Here is a 21,584-nt window from a genome sequence, read left to right on the forward strand (position 1 = left end):
TTCAAAAGTGGCTTGACCTGGGGAATGCGGCACCTGTTGCAGATTTCTTGCACACGCCTGTGCACGGTGGCTCTGGATGTTTCTACTCCAGACTCAGTCCACTGCTTCCGCAGGTCCCCAAAGGTCTGGAATCAGCCCTTCTCCACAATCTTCCTCAGGGTCCGGTCACCTCTTCTCGTTGTGCAGCGTTTTCTGCCACACTTTTTCCTTCCCACAGACTTCCCACTGAGGTGCCTTGATACAGCACTCTGGGAACAGCCTATTTGTTCAGAAATGTCTTTCTGTGTCTTACCCTCTTGCTTGAGGGTGTCAATAGTGGCCTTCTGGACAGCAGTCAGGTTGGCAGTCTTACCCATGATTGGGGTTTTGAGTGATGAACCAGGCTGGGAGTTTTAAAGGCCCCAGGAATCTTTTGCAGGTGTGTAGAGTTAACTCGTTGATTCAGATGATTAGGTTCATAGCTCGTTTAGAGACCCTTTTAATGATATGCTAATTTTGTGAGATAGGAATTTTGGGTTTTCATGAGCTGTATGTCAAAATCATCCATATTAAGACAATAAAAGACCTGAAATATTTCAGTTAGTGTGCAATTAATCTAAAATATATGAATGTTAAATTTTCATCATGACATTATGGAAAATAATGAACTTTATCACAATATGCTAATATTTTGAGAAGGACCTGTATCCACTTTTCAAATTTCTTTGAAGCACACATAGCAACATACACCGTCATGGTCAGGACTGGACATTAATTTAACATTGGATGTTCCTTAGACCTGCTTGAAGGGATGGTTCTGTTTTTGTTGGAGTTATATATATATATATATATATATATATATATACATATATATATATATATATATATATATATATACATACACACATATATATATATATAAATATATATATATATCTATGTGTGTATGTATATATATATACATATATATATATACATACATATATATATATATATGTATATATATATACATATATATATATATACATACATATATATATATATATATATGTATATATATATATATATATGTATATATATACCATGACACTTGAGATGTGTGTGTAGGTGGCAGAAGGCTTTCAACACACTAAGTTGTTATTGATACCCCTAATAAAAATGTTTAAAAACCTTGAAATACTATTTATAGCAATAGCATAGCCTCACACCAACAGATGAGTTACAGTCTTCCAAGACTAAGCACCCTAACCGTGCTCCTTAGTGTGCGAGAGGTGGCAAAATAAACTTGGGTCCTACCCTAGACCTGTTTGTCAGTGTTTGTAGCCAATATCTGTAATATAAAGATCAACTCACATCTGCCACATTCTCATGTCTTTTCCATTTTGAAATTAAATACAAATAAACATTTCTAGAAGTAATGACTCATGGTGCGGTGGGTAAAGCAGGCACCCCGTGTATGAAGGTTGTTGATCCTTGAAGTTGAACCTTGGGAGTTTTGCTCCATGTCCTCCCTTTTCATCCTTTCTCTATTTCCTGTCATCTCTGCCAATAAATGTCAATAGTGCCACAAACTCTAATAAATGTACAAGTTGCATTTATTTTATAGGAATTATTAGAGCTATCAATAAATGTGGCATCTGATTTGGAGAAGAAAAAAAAAAAACCCAATCAATAAAACTCCATCATTTACAATTGGGGAATTGTCCTTAATGAACAATATATATTCAAATTTTGAGTAAATGGGGTGTAAAATAACCTCTAATATTATTTCACAGTAACTTTGACAGCAAATGAGATTGTAGGATTTGACTACACAGAGCATTATATACAGTATATATATTATGTATGTACTATTTTGACTTGCCAGCAAGTGGTGCGGTATCGACTACTTGTAAATATTTCACATATTAACTCCAACAAAAACTGAACCATCCCTTCAAGCAGGTCTAAGGAACATCCAATGTTAAATTAATGTCCAGTCCTGACCATGACGGTGTATGTTGCTATGTGTGCTTCAAAGAAATTTGAAAAGTGGATATGTCGAAAGAAATAAAGGAGAAAATAAGATTTTAGCTAATATCTTGTTTCTAAAATGCAATTTTCCACCTGTCAAACTATGGTATCTTGGGTAGATTTCATATGTTGTTCTTAAGGGTCAATAAGAATCCAAACCAATAAAACATAATTTTTTATAAATAAATTTGTGCAAATTATAATTATTACAATAAAATAAAAATATAGAAATATGTAATTTGTTGATGAAATAAACATTGAAACCATTATTGAAATGATATACTGTACACAGTGATTAATTCAGCATGAACTTTATTTCCTGTGCTACACTTCATAATTAGTTGTCCTCGCATGCATTCATTGTAAGCATTTCTATTTTATTTAAAGTATCACAAAAATATTTATTGACCTAATAATGTATTGAACTGTGACAGATGCCTGATAAGTGTCTAAAAATGAAATAGAAACGAATCCTAAGCCTGGCTCCTTGGAAGCTAAATATGAAGAAAGAAATGACACATCGCCGTTGTGGATGACCTATCAGTACGGAGACCGTTCCTCCACTGAGGGTGAGGGGTTGTAAACAGGTGCTTACTCTTGTAGCTGAAATTATAACCTGCACCTATCTGCTGGGTCCAGATTTCCTAAAGCCCCAGCAGGGGTGAAGGCCCCACGGCGGCGGGTCCTCCCCGGCGTCACCCCTCCCCATCCTTCCCCAGCAAGGCGGCTATGCAGAGGCAGTGACGTCACTAGGCTGACTCCCTTCCTGCTGCATCACAGCAGCCTTTAGCAGCTCTTGTAGTACTTCTGACCGTAGGGACGGAATATACACCGCTAGTTCACAAATAAAAACAACTACCTGAACGGCTTTAACAACATCCTAAGACGGGGCTAGGTGTCAGGAACTGGTTGCTGTGCGATAACCCCGCTCCAGTTGTTGGGATATGGCCAGGCCGGAACAGGTTCTGCTCTTGGAGCCTCAGCACGAACTGAAATTTAGAGGTAAGAGGGGAGGGCCCCGCCTGAACGGTAGGAGGGGAGGGGGAGCTTCCTCTGCCAGCATGAAAATGGGGGGCAGTCCAGTGTAGGAATAATCAAAACGGAGAGAAGCTGCGGAACAGTTTGACAGAATTGGTTTGGAAAGACCGAGGCTTTTCCGAAAGGACTGTTGCTAGGTGATCTGCTCGCTGGATTAGCTTTCGTTAGCTGGGCCTTGTCGCTCATCTTTCCTGCAGCAACCATCTTTAAGACAACTCATACATGAAACGTACACCCGCCAGCTCATAGAAGGCATTATAACTCTATTACACATCATAAAACAATAGAAATTAGATACTCCAATCACCTCTACCAATTCTAGCTTAGTAGCATTAGCCTGCTCTCTGATTGGCCAGCCAGCTGTCATCTAATAACTTGACAGCAGACAGGACGGGAACACCGGGCAGCCTCTGCTGTTTAATATCATTACCAAGCCATCAACCTTCACCGTTTGGGGTTCAGCTTCAGCTACAAACAGCCCAGCTACGCTTGCCATTTGCTTTAGAGATGTCACGTTGCTTCGGGCCCAAATAATGTTACATAAACTCTCATTGTACTCTACTTTTACCACAGCTCGAAATATTAAACTTGCTGTCAGTTGGGGCTTGAAATGCACGAATGTGTTAAGAGATTCAAAAGCTGATGGTCTAATAAAAAAATTACTCAAACAAAATAATGAATATTTATAGAAGGAATAATTAGGAAAGAGGATGGGTATTATACACCACTATATTGTAAAACATTAGTCTATACAATGACTGACGTAGTCTGAATGGATTTAATGAATGACCCAAATTTATTAATTGGTAAATGTTTTATTTAATAACATGAAACAAAAAACGCAAAAGTAGAAATATTATCTCAGTAACAAGGAGCAGATCCTACTCTTAGCTTAATAGATTAACGAAGTTGTTTCATTGTTATTGACATAAATACTTATCGTGTACATATTTTGCATGTACATCTTATTTTATCATTAATTATTATACAAAGGAATATACTTAAATTTTCCACTTGTCTGTGATTTCAGAAACATGCAAAAAATTACAGGTAATCCTCATGCTTGATTATCAATAATTACATAAAAACAAGGGAGACAATGGAGAAATCTGAAAGTTGGTTATAAAGAAGTGTAGAATTTAAAAATGGAAAAGTGTGGGAACATTTTAATAAGACCGAGAGCCCAGCAGGCATCATGACAGTTGTTTAACATTAACGCTTATTAATGAGTTTCTTGGTGGATCGGCCGTTAAGTCTACAGCACAGCTGTTGGATTTAGTTTTGAATAACAAAATAAAAAATGTGCAGTGGGGACTTTACTACTTGCATAAAGAGAATATGTGTTTAATTGTTTAGCCTTTGCTAGGATCTTTTTATCTCTTGAACCACAGGGTGAAACACAAGGCCATAAACTGGAAGAAAATAAAGATTGTTGGTCTATCTGTTGGCAACTTCTCTATTTTTCTGATCCTTTAGCCATTTCTGATTATCTTAGCCCCAGGTCAGGTTTTTATTTTCCAACAGGGATGTTAATATAAAAACAATCAGTTCAGAGCTACATGATGTTATTTATTGAAAAAGGGGCACGTTTTGTCAGCTTACGCTGCCATTACACTATCTATATCTATCCTACTATCATATTTTGGACTCAAAGCAACATGTCATACTAATAAACATGTGTAATAAACTAACTAGTTAATTACATGTATACAGTAAACTTAAAGCAGAAACAGTCTTTTATTTATGGTTTAACTACTAACCAAATGGAAGGTGCAACCTTTATTTAAAGCAGCACTATTTGTCTTGATACATTTGACATCAGCTTCCTTCAGATCTCAAGGTAGTTTGTATTACTGCCTCCCAGATGTTAATACCATGCAGTAAAAACAGCAACATCTCTTACAAAGTTTCTTTTCTTTTTGCAGTTGCTAATCGTTTCTGATGCCCATGGATATGAATGTAATCCTAAATCTTAAAACCTTTGCACGGGATTTTTTTTTTTGTGTTAATCTATGGCTCTCAACAAGACAGAAAGATTTCTGTCTTAGCACAATAGATAATAACCACAAATCACATGCTTGTACTTAGGCCTTAAGTAATATGTTGGCACACAGTTAAAATACATTTTGAACGGTTCAGTTTAACCTTGGCTTTTTGCGTACCGTCTTAATTAAATATCTCTAAGAATCGAGCCCTGAACTTCTTATGTTTTGAATAATTTTATCATCAGCAAAAATACTAACCAAACCTAGCCAAGGAAAAAATACTCTTTCTTTCTTTGAGATGTGTAAAATCCAGCTACATGTTGTATTTTCTTAAATATCAGCTTTTTATAATAGTTTTAAACTTTCATTTGTGGTTTACATAAATTGGATGCTGCGCCCAAATGTCTCTCGTTACAGTAGTTTGGGTCGTTTATTTTTAGATGTGAAACCAAGATTGTGAAGGAGTGAATTTACCCTCCATCTTTGCTCAGCAGGGAAGAGAAGTGTCAGTTGCTCTGAATGTTTGCTGAGCTGAAACCTTATCTGAAATCTGGTACATGTCCATGTTTTTATCCAGTATAAGTTTGCTTCACTCAGTTTCACATTTTACCCTCAGTCTAACTGCCTCTGTAGAGTTCCTATATGTGGTTTTGTTTACAGTTCTCCATAATAACCAAATAAGTTGTTTTTGGTGTTGTTTTTATATTGCAGTTTTTGTCCAATCTGAACGCATCTTTTCTGCATTACCAGCAAGTTTGACATAACAGGTCCCGACAAAATGAAGAATATTCCATCATTTTCTAGGTTTAAGATAAGTCAAAGTGCCATATGCTGGTAATTATGTGATGTATTTGGATCGCTCAGATTTATATTTTAGTCAGCAGCTAGAACAGTTCTGGTAATGTAAAAATATGTGTTTATTAGGTTGAGTAAATAACTGATCCTATGTGGATTGGGATGGATTTGAAATGTTCCTGAATCAGAAAAATAAGACATGCTTTACCACCTTAATGGAAACATTTCTGAATGAGCATGATTATTATATTATATGACATGAAAAACACTCCTACTAACCAGGGAGGAAATGATGAGACCAATATCAGCCAGTGCTGACTTGTTAGGACTAATTTACACTAATTTACACAATCGATTTTATTTTTAATCTGCACTAAAGTTTGAAACTCGATACCAAGAAAAATACCAAATACTATTTTTGATGCTGCAGAAATCTTTTAATGATTTGAAAAATATAACCAGTTACCTTATGACAATATTGTCAATATTTAGCACAAAAAAGCATTATGTAGAAGGGACTTTAGCCATTTAGAGCTGTGTTTGTATATAGGAAAACTGTAGACAATAGAACACCTAGAAGTGGGAATGTGTTTATGGAAATAATTATCTTGGGTTCAGTTGTCCAATTGCAAAACATTTCAACCAGTGTAAACATGGATCTGAGCCATACAGAAAGTATCGTTTTGTTCTGCAGTGTAAAGGATGTATTCAGCCCAATTCTATTTCTCTTTCTGGTTATTTTGCATTATATATTTTTGTTTAGGGCACCAGGGTAGGTTCCCACAGGTTCTGGCATTGGGTACACCGTTTGTTAATGTATACTTATGGTGTGATTAGCCACATTAGCTGCTAAATCCTCTGCCATTGAACAGAGAAGTAATACGGGGCGGGCGTACCCGATGACATATCCAAAACATGCAGGACTTCGGGCCCTGAGGACAAGGATTGGGGACCAGTGCTGTACAGGATAGATGCTTCACCTCCTATCCTTAGCCTCTACAGGAGTTGCTGATAGATTATTGTAGTTCATAATACCTTTTTAATGTGACAGAGGATTGTCTTATTGTTGACTACAATCATCACCATGTTCCCCTGTCCCACTGATGATTCAAATCCATCTGAACATTGAACTTGACTCAATTCAATTCAGTTTTATTTATATAGCACCAATTCACAACACATGTTGCCTCAAGGCACTTCACAACAGTCAGGTACATACATTCCAATTAATACTAACCATTGAACGGTGCAGTCGGAGTTAGCTTTTTATTCAAATTGGATAAAAAGTTTTTCTATCTAAGGAAACCCAGCAGATTTCATCAAATGAGTGACTTGCAGCATTCACTCCTCCCGGATGAGCATGTAGAGACAGTGGACAGTCACTGGTGTTGACTTTGCAGCAATCCCTCATACTAAGCATGCATGTAGTGACAGCGGAGAGGAAAAACTCCCTTTTAACAGGAAGAAACCTCCAGCAGAACCAGAACCAGGCTCAGTGTGAGCGGCCATCTGCCACGACCGACTGGGGGTTTTGAGAGAACAGAGCAGAGACACAAAAAGAGCACAGAAGCACTGATCCAGGAGTACTTTCTATGGGAAGGAAAAGTAAATGTTAATGGGTGTAGCTCCTTTAGTCGTTTCATCTAGAAAGAAAGAACAGATAAACTCTGACCCAGTTTTCAAGGTTAGAGTCTGAAAGAGAGCACATAGACTCCTGTTTTTCCCAACAGCAAACATGTCTCTTTTTTATGGTCCTATCTTATTTTTATACAACCTCTGCTTTTTTATAAGCAAAGTCAGAAAAATCAAGCTAATTTAACTTGGTTGATTTTAACTTTGTTCATACTTGCACTCCAAATAACATCTTATACAAGTGAGGGAGGCACAAATGTCTGTTTATATAGATTTAAACATCTATTCTGAAGTTAATGCTTACCAAATTGTATTTTTCTGATTTATTTGAAATAAATTGCTACCAGACTACTAATAAAACACATTCTTTGCTCTGTTTTTGTTGAGAATTGTGTGCAGACTAATAAGAAAAAGAGCTTATAAAGGGTCTGAAAGGTGTCTGTCAGCACTTTGGTTATTAAGTGGCTTTTCAACATGTAAACTGTAATATATCTCAATCTTAATTTGAGTTTGCAAGCTCATATGTCTTTGAGGGTTTCCCCTATGAACCACATATATAAGTAGGGATTGAGCATTTCCAGGTCAACTTGCATGAGCTTTAACTTAACAACACACAGCCTTTAAAATATTTCAAGCTTAAATCAGCCGTCTTACTTATTGTATTTACACAATATGGGAACAGTGGTGATTTTTCTCAGCTGAATGAAACTACTGTTTATTCTCACCGTATTTAAGCCTTCGTTACCTTCAGACCGTAGTCCATATCCAGCTTTACCTTAAATTCCACGTAATTTCAAACCCTTAACCAAATACAGGAAGCGCTACAAACACTCATTTGGGATTTAACTTTGTTACAAGAACATTGTTAATCCTGATCTATATGATTAATTAATTCAAGCTTTGCCAACCCTTTTAGGTTTAGGACAGGCTTTTTTCAGTGACTCTAGTTTTATTGACAGATCTATGCACCCTAATGCAGCTGTCCCTGTAAGCCTCAGATGTGGCCTGCAACTATAATGATGGCTGTAATTAACTGAAGCCAAAGTGCATTAGCTGTCCTGGTTTGGGTTTTACAGTAAAAGGACTATAGGATTCATAGATGTTTCTGCATAATCTACCCTTTTGTGAGTTTAAATTGCACCTGCATTTCTTCTTCATGTGTAGGTCAGGTAAGACATTGAGGCAGAGTGAAAAGATGAAAATAACACTGCTCAGTTTTTTTGCCCTGACATTTCAAAAGTTTCACAAGTAAGTTTGCATTTTTTCTGAATTACAGATGCAGTTCAGTCCAATTTATTAAAACATCTATCTGAAGAGTCGTCTTGTTTGAAATAGAAGAAACTTATTGCATTGTACTGTATTATTTGATAGTTTTTCTGTTGCTGGTGTTTCCCCTGAAGCAGCTGATGATGGATGTGTATTTTGATGAATCTTGATTATTTGACTCATTTGCTTTGAGTCACTTTCTTACTGTGTAGCTTAAAGACGTTACGAGCCTGTTTGAGTTTGTGTGCCAGTTACAGTTTATTCTCCATCTGTCTTATTTGATTTATCTTGTTTTTCTAGCAGTTGGCATTCCTGTAATCTGACCAAGGCATGGTGTAAACCTGTGCATGTGTGGTCAGTGAGATCATAACCTCCTTAGCTAACATACTAAATAAAATGAGTCTTTCTGCAGATTTAGTTGATGTGTTTCTTGCCTGAAATCTTTTTTCTAATTTTTCGAAACAAGGATTATGTAAAGTTAGATGTATTCCGATTTTCTTTGATTAAATATCCCTTTAAGTGTCTCTTCTGTTTACTGTCTTCGCAGGTCCGTTTTCAGATGTGGTCACCACAAATCTTAAGCTCTCCAACTCCACAGACAGGAATGTATGTTTTAAGGTCAAGACGACAGCGCCCCGCCGGTACTGTGTGCGGCCTAACAGTGGCATTATTGATGCAGGCACCTCCATTAACGTCTCTGGTAAGTAGTAATTAGTAGTACTGACCTGGGTTTGTTATATTTCTCCACAGGTTACTTTGCTTGTTTATTTATTTTAGCACATAGCTGCTGTTTTCCATGTAATTACAACTCACCAATTCATTAGCTTATAGTAAAAGGATGGATTTTTGATCAGTAACTTCACAGTAACACAATACATTAATACGTCATTATTAAGATAGAACATCACAAAGGGTATTTTTAAAGAACTTTGTAAAGTAGTTCCTCAAAAGCCAGACAGTACAGTAAGTTCCATCCTGCTATTTTTACTCCAGCTGTTGTAAAGAGACTGATAGAGACTAATGTTTCCATACTGTGACTTCCTGACCAGATACTCATTTTACAGCTTCCCCTATCAGGTGTCAACAACCCTAGACTGAGTTACCGGTGCTCGCTGTCAGGAGTAGGTGACAAACTTAAAGGGGACATATCATGATTTTTAAACACGCAGTACGGTTCTATCCTTAGGGAGCAAAAAGCAGCACACAGCACTAACATAAGCAGAAGGCACGATGCTACTGCTGTCAAAACAACGGCCAGGCCGTCATATCAACACACAATAAATTCATGTCTAAAATAAAGTTTGTTGTCATTTTAGCATTATTTGCAGCTTACTGCTTAACTTATTTGCTGTGTCCATCGTTTTTATAGCCAGAAGGAACTGACCCAGATGAAGTCTTTCAGCAAATACTTCTTGATACTGGTGGAGGTTGCTGAAGAACTCGTCCTTAAAGTGGGGGAAATAGGAATTTCCCCCACTGATGTGGGAATATTTCCATGAAAAATCAAATTTAAAGGCACCTCGAAGAGGTTCTGTTGCTGAGGGATGGTGTAATGAATTGTGTGGGTTAATGCACCCAACAACCAAACTTATCCACTTGCTGCTTCGACATATTTGAGCTTGGACTACAACATCGCAGTGAGAAATAAAGAAGGCACATACGTGAAATTGGTCAGCCAGAAGTCCATGACCTTGTTTAGCTGTTCCGCAGCAAACACTGTGACGTAACGGTTCACAAAACATAATAGAGAAAACTTAACGGATTGAAAAATATGTCCCACACAGAATATAAAGATATCCACGCAGCACCTGAAGAGACTAAATTCAACTTTTCTGCATTCCTACAGACTCCAAGTACACAACAAAACGGTGGATTTTGTATAATATGTCCTCTATAATTCCCATGTCAGCTGCCATAGTTTTTTATTACAATTGGAAGGATAACAGTGACATGTGGGTTCTTTTATTTCAGGTAATGAACTTTTTAGAAACGAAACCTGTCAATTTGATGGAGAAATCTAGATGTATTTAAGGTCTTCCATACCCATGTTGGTGTTGCATTGTGCTGTCATCAAATAGACAGTACAGTAAAATATTATCAACATCGAATGTCTCAAGTCAGAGCTTTATCTCTCCGAGCAGCACTCGGAGACAGTAATCTGAGACAGAATTACACCTATGTTGCGGTCAGTGCTTCGTTTATTCCTTGTCTCCAGAACGTGCAAAAGGCAGCAACTCATCTTTTAACTGGCACCCAGACGTTTGAGTTGGCCCATTCCCGCTAGGATTCATTTTAAAATCATCTCATTTCTAGGGTTTGACTTGATGCATGAAACATGTTCCAGCCTGTAATGCAGAGACTACATATGTTCTTCTTAATGCTTAGCTTTGCTCTAAATTTATGCTGAAATTGACGGTGGCCACCAGAATGTTGTTCATGATCGATGTTAACGTCATCCATTGGAAAAGTATAACTTGAATGTGTAAAAACATCCTTCATATCCACAAATATTAACATTTATGTAGATAATTGTGAAAGTTTGTATGACTCAATATGAGCAGCTCTGGATAGTGTTATTTTTTCATTAGCTTGTCCTTACATTTATTTCTGGTGGGTTTTCGTTTTGACTGAACAAGAGACTGATTCATCTGTCGAAACTGAGATGTGAGTAGATATTTATACAATATATCAGCTAAAAGGTGCCCGAGTTCTGTGTGATCTCTTCTAATAGTCAGAGGGCATGGTAGCTCCATTTCAAGTCAAATTATAGTTTCATAACAAAGCTCAGCTTGTAAAGTGGAAGTTGATGACTTGCAGGTTATTCCTTGTCTCAAGCTGTGTAGTCGGTACTTATTTCCCTTTCAGATTTAATTGAATAAGACAGACTCTGAAGCGCACAATCAGAAGAATAAGGGCATTGTGCCCTGAGAAATCTGAATTTGAATAAATTTTGAGAATTTGTTTCACGTCCTGGTTAGTTTTGCCTTGAGATAAATATCTCAGCACCCCATTTTAACAAAGATCTTTTCTTTAATCTAACTCTGTATATAATGTCTCTGCAGGTTTGTTTTTCTGTTGCCAAGTTTTTGTTTTGACAACACTATAAAGTAATGGTAGAAAAAAAAAAGATTTCACATACCACAAGCAGAGTTTTAGTGAATCTTTTATCAGCGTTGAATAATGAAGACCAACTTTGACAAATTTATGTTATCTGTTTTTTAAGCTTGTCTTTACTCTAGCGTGTGTCTAATGAAACAAAACTGAGAATGATCGTTTTTGTGTTTTCAGAGATAAATTGTCTGTCACTCTGTGACCGTTTCTGTTTTTACTGATTGCCCAAAGTACACAAACGAATTAAACGTGGTGGAGGTGTCTTCCATATACACGTGGCAGAGTATTTTCAGCCAGCTGGACGGGCAGTCTTTATAGCTAACTCTGTCGACCCAACTAGAAAACTCAAGAGCCTCTTCCTGTTATACTTCAAAATAAGACTCTCCGACATAAACAAGCTTTAAAGCAATCACCTCCAGGTCTGGGGCTCCATGATAACACCTTAAACTTACTGCAATAGACAAAGTCTTCACAAGACAGACTTCACTTCATCCATTATCTGGTTACAGCCTTGGATGCTATATATTAATGTTTTCTCCTGTTCCTCAGGTCTTTCTAGCTCCCTAGCTTCCAGGTACAAAGTCTGTGTCTGAATGAATCCCTTTGTGAAGTACACATAGAATTAGTTTAACAAAATTAGCAGTAAGTATCCTAACTTCTACATTCTAAACCAAAATACCCTTTTTGTTGTGAAAACACAAGTTACTCAAGTTTCTGGGTTATCTGCTGCTTGTGTTTTACCATTGACCTTTTGTGTTTTTTTAGTCTGCATTGCTTTTTTTCCAGAATGTGACTAAGTCTGTTTCCTGTTCACCAATTTCCAATTTTGTTATATTTTCTTGCAGATTTTACAGATATGATAATGCAAAGAAACTACTTTAGATCAGTCTGTTTCTAGTTATAAAAACTTGCTGATTTAAAGACCTAACACAAGAGTTTGTCCGTATAAATGCATGGCACATTTTCAAGCTGTACACTTAAGGCATCACATCATTGCAGCACTGTTGGTTTTAAATTCAAATGCAGCTGTAATTAATCTGAAAAGAAAATTTCAAGCCGGTTTGACAAAGATTTACTCACAAAACTATTTGCTGTTAAATAAGCTAATAAGCTTTAGCTCATGAGGTCAACTTACATACTTATTTCCTAACAGTTGTAGTTAATTACTAGGACTGCTCAATATTAGAAACATGCAATTGTGATCTCATTGTGGAATATTGAACATTAATTAGAAATACTAGCCCTATTAATGCCATTCAAATGGCTCCATTCTTCATGAACTAACAGGTTGGTGTTTACCCTCCTGCCTTGCTATGTTTACCACATTTTGCTGCCAAGTTTTGTGAACAGCTAGTTCTAGCTTCAGGCAAGAGCAACAAATCACACCATTTAAAGAGGTAGCACTTTTTAAAGCCATAGATAAAAGATGATTTAAATGACTTCTTCCCCTTATGACAGAAGCATTTTTCCAATCTCAGGCAACCTTTTATCACTGTCCATCGTTTCTCAAAAAAATTTCCTGCTTTCCTGCCTCCATTCTCTGGTGTTGTCCTTCGGGACCCGAGCTAGATGGTTGTGCAAATTGGAACTGACTGAAACAGGACATTCTCAATCTGTTCATGCCGTCTGTTTCTGATTTGCTATGTTGAGCCACATTGATTGCTGAAATGGTGCACAACTCTGCTCTTGGGAGCATTGGCATGTGCCATATATGAAAGTCATATTGATATCCAGACCAGCTTTGAATTTAGGTCATTTGTTTTCAGTGAAATAAAAAAGAAATCCCTCAAGCATGGTGGATGTAGTTGGCACTGACATCAAGTTATGTCTTTTGATTATATCCTGATTTAAAACTTGTAGTCAAAGGAGGGAAATTATCCCCCATTTTCATCTTTCCAGACCTCCTTTTGATGACACAAGTAAGTGATTACTGTAAATCATTTTTACAGCTTTAAAATACCTTCTCAATGACATCTAATAAAACCACAGAGTAAGAGGACTGATATGGCGAGGGGCTGAGGGGAAATACTCCAGCTCCACACCTGCTTTTTGTTAGCCAAACATGTAATGCTAGGAAAGAAAAGGGCTTAAAGGTTGTTAGAAAGATTAGCCCCAGGGGTATCTGGTGGTCCATTGCCGTATCATCATCCTGGAAACAGAAACAAATTATTTCCACCACTTTTTCCAAGCAGGCCCAGAGCCTTTGACTCGTGTGTAGATATGATGGAAATTTCAAGCTTTAACAAATGCAGTGTAGTTTTATCTGTTGAGGCTAATAGAAATTCTCTGTGATTTTCATGAGAGTGAAGGGGAGAAAAAAACTTAAATAAAATTAGTTTTATTTTATTTTTTTTCTTGTTTCATGTTTAACCAAATTTCTTTTCAGATTTACTGTTAAACTTAAAACCAAAGTAAAATATATTCTGACTCAGGCAACCCAGATTAATGTTTGCTTTGTTTTCCTAACTTTAATTGTCATTTTGTTTTTCAGTCATGTTGCAGCCTTTTGAATATGATCCCAATGAAAAGAGCAAGCACAAGTTTATGGTGCAGTCCGTGCTAGCACCTCCCGACATGACTGACATGGAGGGAGTGGTAAGTGTCTCATCCTTCACTGGTTGTAGTTTGGGAATATTTGCTTAAAGACCCTTTGCTCTTCTGCTAATCTAAGCAGCGTTGTTTCTGCATTTCCATGTCCTGCATCAATGGAAAACACACTTGTTTCTGGCGAGCCTACACACTAAATCAGAAATATAAAAAAAGATTCTCAAGTTTTCCTGATTGTAATTCTTTGCTGATTGCTTCTCACTGCTGTTATGTATTAAGTCATGAAATGATTTATAAGCCAAATCTCTGTAATATAAAAGCTGCCTAAAAACACAAAGCACACTAAGAAACAGGTTTTATATATTTTACGTTGCAAAACCTAAGATCTTTGAAGAGAGGTGTAATCCCATGTTGGAATGAGATTTAAACTGTTGAAGATTTGAATTTTAAAGGGTTTGATCAGACATTTTTCTCTCTTAGTTGGAGCTACAGGAATAGAGAGAGGTTTTTACAAACTCAAATGTATTCTATAGGATAATTTGAGTACGGTATTTTGATTGGTCTCGATAAATAAAACATGTTTATGTGATTATTATCTAAACTTTTACTTTAAGTACTTGCGAATGCATGACTGTAAATGAACGATATAGCGTCTAGTTAGCATTCTTGCAAAATAAAAACAGAAATCTGTAGGAATGTGATTCCCTTGATTTATTTATTTTTTTATCCTTTATGTTTTCGCACAGCTAGATTAGCCTTATTGATATTCCACCAAGCAGCGCTACATTGCCAAACTTATTCCACAATCAGGGAAATTATGACTCAAATCTGTCAAATTCTACTTTTCCAAACTTTACTCCTCATGGATGTCAACGTGGACGTGTCTGTGTTTTTTATTATTACACTCAACAAATACAAGAGCACACAATCCAAAAAACAATAATTAAAGTTTAAATCTGTGTTTTTGATAAACGAAAGTCTGAGCATCACTGACTGATTAGATCATTGCAAAGGTCAAATCAAAAATGTCTCCTAGTCAATACTCCTTAAAGTATGAAGACATATTGGATATTAATTATGAATATTGTTTTTTTCTGTAGTGCTTAAAGCCCATTAGGCTTGATTGGAATCTCCAATATTATTGATACAAGATTTATTTGTTATGGGTGCAAACGTTTAGTTTTTGTATTTTAATTCTCTCTAATATATATTTGGAAAAGAAGTGATTTTTAACAGTCTCTAATATTTTGGTTTATTTCTCAATGGAAAATGTCTTGTGCATAACTATGTGGTGCTTTATCATATTAATTGTTGAATAAGGCTTTAGCTTATTAGTTATGGGATAACACATGCTTCTTTCCATGGGGTTATAATAAAAATAATATTTTGTTCCTGTATTTTGATGTTTCCAGTGGAAAGAAGCAAAGCCGGAAGAGTTGATGGACTCTAAGCTGAGGTGTGTTTTTGACATGCCAGTGGAGAACGAAAAATCGGTGAGCTCATGTACTTCTTGCTTTGCTTTGTTGTGCATGCCTACAGTGTCACTACATATTCAATGGGATAATTCACTGTTTTACTTTGCTTTGTGTTAAAATATTTTAGTTAGGGTGTGTTCACACCAGGAAAGTCCTCTGGTCCAGACCAGAAGTGGACTTTGTTATTTTGCGTGGGCGTTCGCTTTCACATTTTACTTTGCCAGTGAACTATATCGTTACTATATTGTACACAAAGCCCAGCGTTTGGCGATCGTTGCTCCCATTGGACCGAAATGACTAGGGCGGGACTGAGCGCAGACCCAGAAATGGAGTCTCAAGCCTTTAAATAACAGTGGCGAAGTTTTTTCTTTTAAACGTGGCATTGTTCCAGAGACCGCTCAAACCCTCCTTTGTATCTCGCCAAGCATGCTGAACACACTCACATTCTTGTGTGTCATTCCTAGTAGTTAGGTTATGTGTTCATCTGCCCAAATGGAGGTGGCACAGTGTCTCCTTGTTGCTCCAGGTCTGTCCACGACTCATTGTTTGCAGCGTCCATGCAGTGGAAGAGTTGGCATCACTGAAGGGCTCATTTTTCCCATGACACCCTGCTCGTTAAATCCAAAAAGGGGCATGTTTTCTTTAGTTGGGTCGGATCGAGGTCGGTTGGTATTCACACCAGAAGCAAACCGCACCAGTGTCCGTTTGGAAGCAGACCGAGACACATCAAAAAGTGGGTCCTGGTCTGGTTGTTTGGACCGAGGGAAGAAACAAACTCTGGTTTGTTTAAAGTGGACCAAACATGGCAGTTGTGAATACTCCCTCAAACTTTGCCAGATTTTGGGCTTTATTATTTATTTCTTCTCGGCACTCTTCACTGGTCGATAATATTTTATACAGAGAGAGGCTGCATATTTATTTTCATTTGCGCTCTCATGTTTCTTTTTACATAATTTCAAGTTCTTGTTGTCCTCTTGTCAATTATTTTTCAATTTCCTCCCATATTCCTTCACCTTTTCCTGCAACAGCCGGACTTATGCTGCATTAGCCTTTTAGAGAGCCACTTTGTTTTAGTCTCACATGTAGTTTATTATTTTTGTGATTCTTCTTAGTCCACCTGATTCCATTCAGCTGTGGACACAGCATTTTATCATAGATTGGATTTTAGCCTAATGGCTTCTTGAACAGGGAGCAAAAACAACCTTCAGTAGTTGTTTTGAATTCATTATGGCCTACACGAGACGTTCACTGGGCTCCCAGTAGGGGCTGTATGCCACAGAGTGTTTTAGGCAAACATAATGATGATGGAAACCAGCTTGGTCCTCTAATGAAAGGCAACCCTGGCTGAACTCCCCTACAAAAGTGTCTGTGTCTTTGCACCATTGCAAGTGAACGGTGTTAAAGTTCCCAAATGTAAACAGATAGTTATGAAGATGCAACAGTTTACTGATTGCATCAAACTGTCCCTCTGTAACCCACTTACAGCATGACATGGAGTCCAACATGTCGTCAAGCTTGCTGAAGTCAGAGTCTTCTGCGCTGCCTGCAAAGTCACCGAGCTCCACCCTGGACTACGGAGAAGTAAAAAAGATCATGGAGGAGTGTAAGCGGCTGCAGATGGAGGCTCAAAGGCTACGGGAAGAAAACAAACAGATTAGAGTGAGTAAAATGACTCAAAAGACCAAAAATACCTTAATTCTTCTCATCCTTTCTCTCATTTTGCTCCATTTCTCTAAAAAGTTCTAAATTCTAAAGTCAATAAGCAGAGACAGGAAAGACATACCTGTTACCACTGATTGTTCCTCAATGCTAAAATATTCTTTTAATGGTGGCTTCAAAAATGTGTTCTGTGTTGTGGGATGAAGACTGCGATGGCCTATCTCCTCAAAAGCACAATGTTTAATGAAATCACTCCTCAGCTGAGGTTCACCATGTAAAATGGGATATCCAGTAATCACGATGGTTTATAAACACCACAGTGTCAAAAGACAAATCATCTCTCTTCACTGAGCTCCTTTTTTTTTTTTTTTAAAGTTCCCATAAAACAGCTAAAGATTTGGTTTCAAACACACTTTCTGCCTTTTGGTTATTTATTTATTTATTTATTTAACCAGCATTCAGATGTGGTCCGGGCCAGTGTTAAGACTCCGGACAGGCCCGTTAGTAGGTCAAGCCAGCAAACCCCATAGAGAATCTATGGAGTTTTGTCAAGAGCAAGATGAGGGACACCAGAACCAACAATGTCGATGATGTTTTGAAATTCAAATTTTCTGAGACACTCAATTTTAGGTTTTCAGTATCTTTAAGCCATAATTGTCATCATTAAAATAAATAAAGACTTGAAATATTTCAGTCCATGTGTAATAAATATAAAATATATGAGTTTGATTTTCTGAAATCGGTGGCAAAAAATTCAGAATTTTTCCTGATACCCGGTACATGTTGGAATCCATTTTTATGACCTATTAATAATCTCAGTAAAGATAAGAAAATTAAATAATTTTTTGAGTCAAAGAAGGTGGAATCCTTAACCCTTAGACAGCTATTTAAAATCCAATTAAACAATGAATAATTGAAATCAGTTAGTGTGCTATCAGTTACAACTATCGAAGAGTTAAGGTTTGAAAATGGGTTCTGTAAACGTTTGGTTGGGCATGAGTCACACACGCTCCCCTTAGGCTGCCAAGAAAAAGTCGGCCTCCTCTCAAACATCACCACCATCCCTCCCCTTTAGGCAGAGCGATAGTTGGCTGCTCCTGTGGCTCAGATTAAACTAACAAAGCCCCCCAGCCCCACCCGCTGCTGGGAAATGAAGTGTGTTGAAGCCTGGCGCCTTCTGCGTTCCTCAGAGGATTGGGTCAGATAAAATTTTAGGCAGATCCTTTTTCTTTGAGCTGATAAATACACTTTTGTCGTATCAAACTGATTGACAAACCGGGGCCATTTTTTAACCCCTTGTCGACATGAATTGTTCTGACTGTTACTTAATTTCTTCCACTCATCTTCTCCCCACGTACCTCATGTATTTATTTTACCCTTCTTACTCGCCTGTTTCTGTTTCTCTTCTGCTTTGAAACCATTTCAGCACGCCCCAAGTTCCATGAAGAGGGAGGAAGGGTTGAGTTCCCGCTCTGTGGCCCTCATCCTGCTCTTCTTCATCATCGGCGTCATTGTGGGGAAGTTGGTGTTGTAGAGCGCAGCACTTCAGTCAGCCGCAGCATGCTTTCATGGTGGATGAAAACAAACAAAGGATATGGGATTTCCGATCAGAATGCCATAACTGCTGGGTGGGGGGTGGTACTAGTTTTGATTCAGTCCCAATTATGTAAAAAAATAAATTTAAAGTGTAATCTATAAGAGAAAAGAGAAAAAATGACCCACAGGTCTTGCCTCTGTGTAATCATCACATAATCCTTCTGGCCCTCATCCCAAAGTTTCATGTATTCCGAGGATTTATTTCAGGGGTTGTGGGAAAACAGATTCGTGTTTTAACTGGTAATTCAGTTCAATGAATCTTTTAACACCGGCGAGGTGGTACCGATGTGACTGGGTCAGATTGCAACTGTGCGAATGTCATTTTATTAGATTGTTTCTTTTTCTAATTGACACAAACCAGAGCCAAACTTCAGGAACATGTAACTACTCCATTGTACCGTAAATCCTGGTTTTCCTGACAGTGGAACCCCCTTTGAAGGAAGGGAGGATCCAAACCGCCGGGGTTGCACACAGGGCTATAACAGTCTTCTCCAGTTGGAGGCTTTGTAATATCTCGTGTTTAATTGTGGAGCAGCTTTGGTCAGTGTAAGAAACACTACAACAGGTGTTTTATGTTTTTATGCCATTTCTTTTCCTCATTTATTCCTGTCATCTGTCAATCACTGCTCACCACATCCTTGCCTGTCAGAGGAGGATGTTTGCATGCATCCACACGAATGTTGCATCTGGACTTTGGAGTCTTATTTAATTGCTTTTGTCAATTGACTGTAGATTTGCACAATTTCATTGCTGTTTTGTTTCCTTCTTCTTCCTTTATCTTTTTTTTTTTTGCAATTTTATTGTTTTATGATATATAATTTTTCTTTGGTAGGAGGTCAAGCGCTCAAGCTATTTCAGCAAACTGAACTGATGATTGGATCGTTTCTGTAAATCGATATGAAAGCTTTGCCTTGTGACCTGTTGGGGCAAGTTATTCTCAGGCCAAGATGGAGGTACAATTACAGTGCATCATAATAGACTGAAGGAGATCAAATAGCTTTCCCTGACATCAACAGGATTATGGTTCTGTGATCGCATCCTAAATGCGGTGGGAAAAACAGCTCTTATTTTCCTCCGTCTCCTATTGAGCCATACATTTGTTGACGTTCTGTCTTATTTCTGGCAAATGCACGTCAAAATCACCGGAATCTTTAAGGTGTTGCATTTCTCTCACAGGCCTGTGTTCAGTTTTGGTGGTTTTTTTTTTTAATTTTTATTCCTGTTAGTTCATCTCTGCATTGAATCATAAACATTTTAATGCTCTAAACGCAACATTATCACAGATCCGTCTGCAGCTGTGTTGTTGTCTTAAGCCAGCAGCAGGGAGTCAATACAGCCAGGCTATAACTTGGGGGACCATACCGTGCTTTCATCGTCAAATAAAAAACACGCATGTTCACCAATCATATTTGTGTATTGTGGGAGAGCAGTGTCGTTCCGTTTTCATTCTTTGAAGGAAAAACAAGCAGTTGGTGATATTTTTATCCTGCCGTGTACAAATAGAATAAGTAAAACATTCTTTCAGTTCACGTTTGCTGAGAAATAAAAAAAAATTTCAGAAATGTTCTATTTTTTTCTGTTGAGTGGAGGGAAAGTTAATATGGATCTCATTGGTGGGTTAGGAAGTTCAAATAAACATGAGTTTGTGTTTTTACTGTATCTCTGTGAAGTTTTTGGGTTGAGGATCACCTCCTTAGAGGGAGGGCAGAGCATACCGGAGCTGCAGCTCAGTCTTGGGTTATCAGATTTAAATCAAATAGTGTTTCCATGAAGCTGTTCTTGTTTCGTTCCATTCAGTTTGGAGCATCCAAATGTTTAACACCAAGATTAAATTTTGACACACCATAATAAAAGTCAGTTATCAAGTGTGTAAATCTGATTCTGATGCTGTAAATTACACCAGCTTGGGACTGACCAAATAAAGCAGTTATGTGTAAACACTAATCGATCCAGGCCTGGTTGTAAAATGGTCTACGCTGAACCTTCCTGAAGTCTCCGTACATCACCGTGATCATTGTAAGCACTCAAGAAACTGTTTTGTATGTATATAAATGAAAAGTCTATCTGAGAAGATGATTAAAATTCTTAGTCAAGTAGTCTGGTGTAAAAAAAACAAAACAAGACAACAAAAAAAACCAAAAAAACAACCCAAGTTGGTTGGATTATGTAGCATCTTAATAAATTAAATGAATAAAGCTTCTTCCTAAATGTGTGAAGTTATTTTCTGCTGAACAAAGAGGCTTCATCACTGTGGGCAGATCAGGGAGATGCAGCACTTGCCAATAGTGAGTTTCCTGATTAACGATTATGATAAAAGGAGCTTAAAGTAGATTGAGACCAGATTTTTTGTTCTGATTGATAAAGATCATGAAGAAATACGGATCAATACAAAATGGGTTTAGAACTTAAATGCTACAAAACATCCATCCATTGTCTAGACCTGCTTGTCCATGCAGGGTGGTGGGGGTGTTGGTGCCTGCCTCCAGCG

General features: G+C 37.5%; 1 protein-coding gene across 1 annotated transcript; it reads left to right on the forward strand.

Moving 5' to 3' along the window:
• The first annotated feature begins 2,731 nt into the window (after nucleotides 1–2,731).
• Nucleotides 2,732–21,304, forward strand: LOC124857380 (vesicle-associated membrane protein-associated protein B-like). Its single transcript, XM_047348618.1, has 6 exons — nucleotides 2,732–2,994; nucleotides 9,256–9,408; nucleotides 14,311–14,414; nucleotides 15,779–15,859; nucleotides 17,327–17,500; nucleotides 18,927–21,304. Exons 1-6 carry the CDS (start codon nucleotides 2,937–2,939, stop codon nucleotides 19,032–19,034), a joined length of 678 nt encoding a protein of 225 aa, XP_047204574.1. The 5' UTR covers nucleotides 2,732–2,936; the 3' UTR covers nucleotides 19,035–21,304.
• The last annotated feature ends 280 nt before the right edge of the window (nucleotides 21,305–21,584 follow it).

Source organism: Girardinichthys multiradiatus, chromosome 20 (genome assembly GCF_021462225.1).
Source record: "Girardinichthys multiradiatus isolate DD_20200921_A chromosome 20, DD_fGirMul_XY1, whole genome shotgun sequence".
Classification (NCBI taxonomy): Eukaryota; Metazoa; Chordata; class Actinopteri; order Cyprinodontiformes; family Goodeidae; genus Girardinichthys; species Girardinichthys multiradiatus.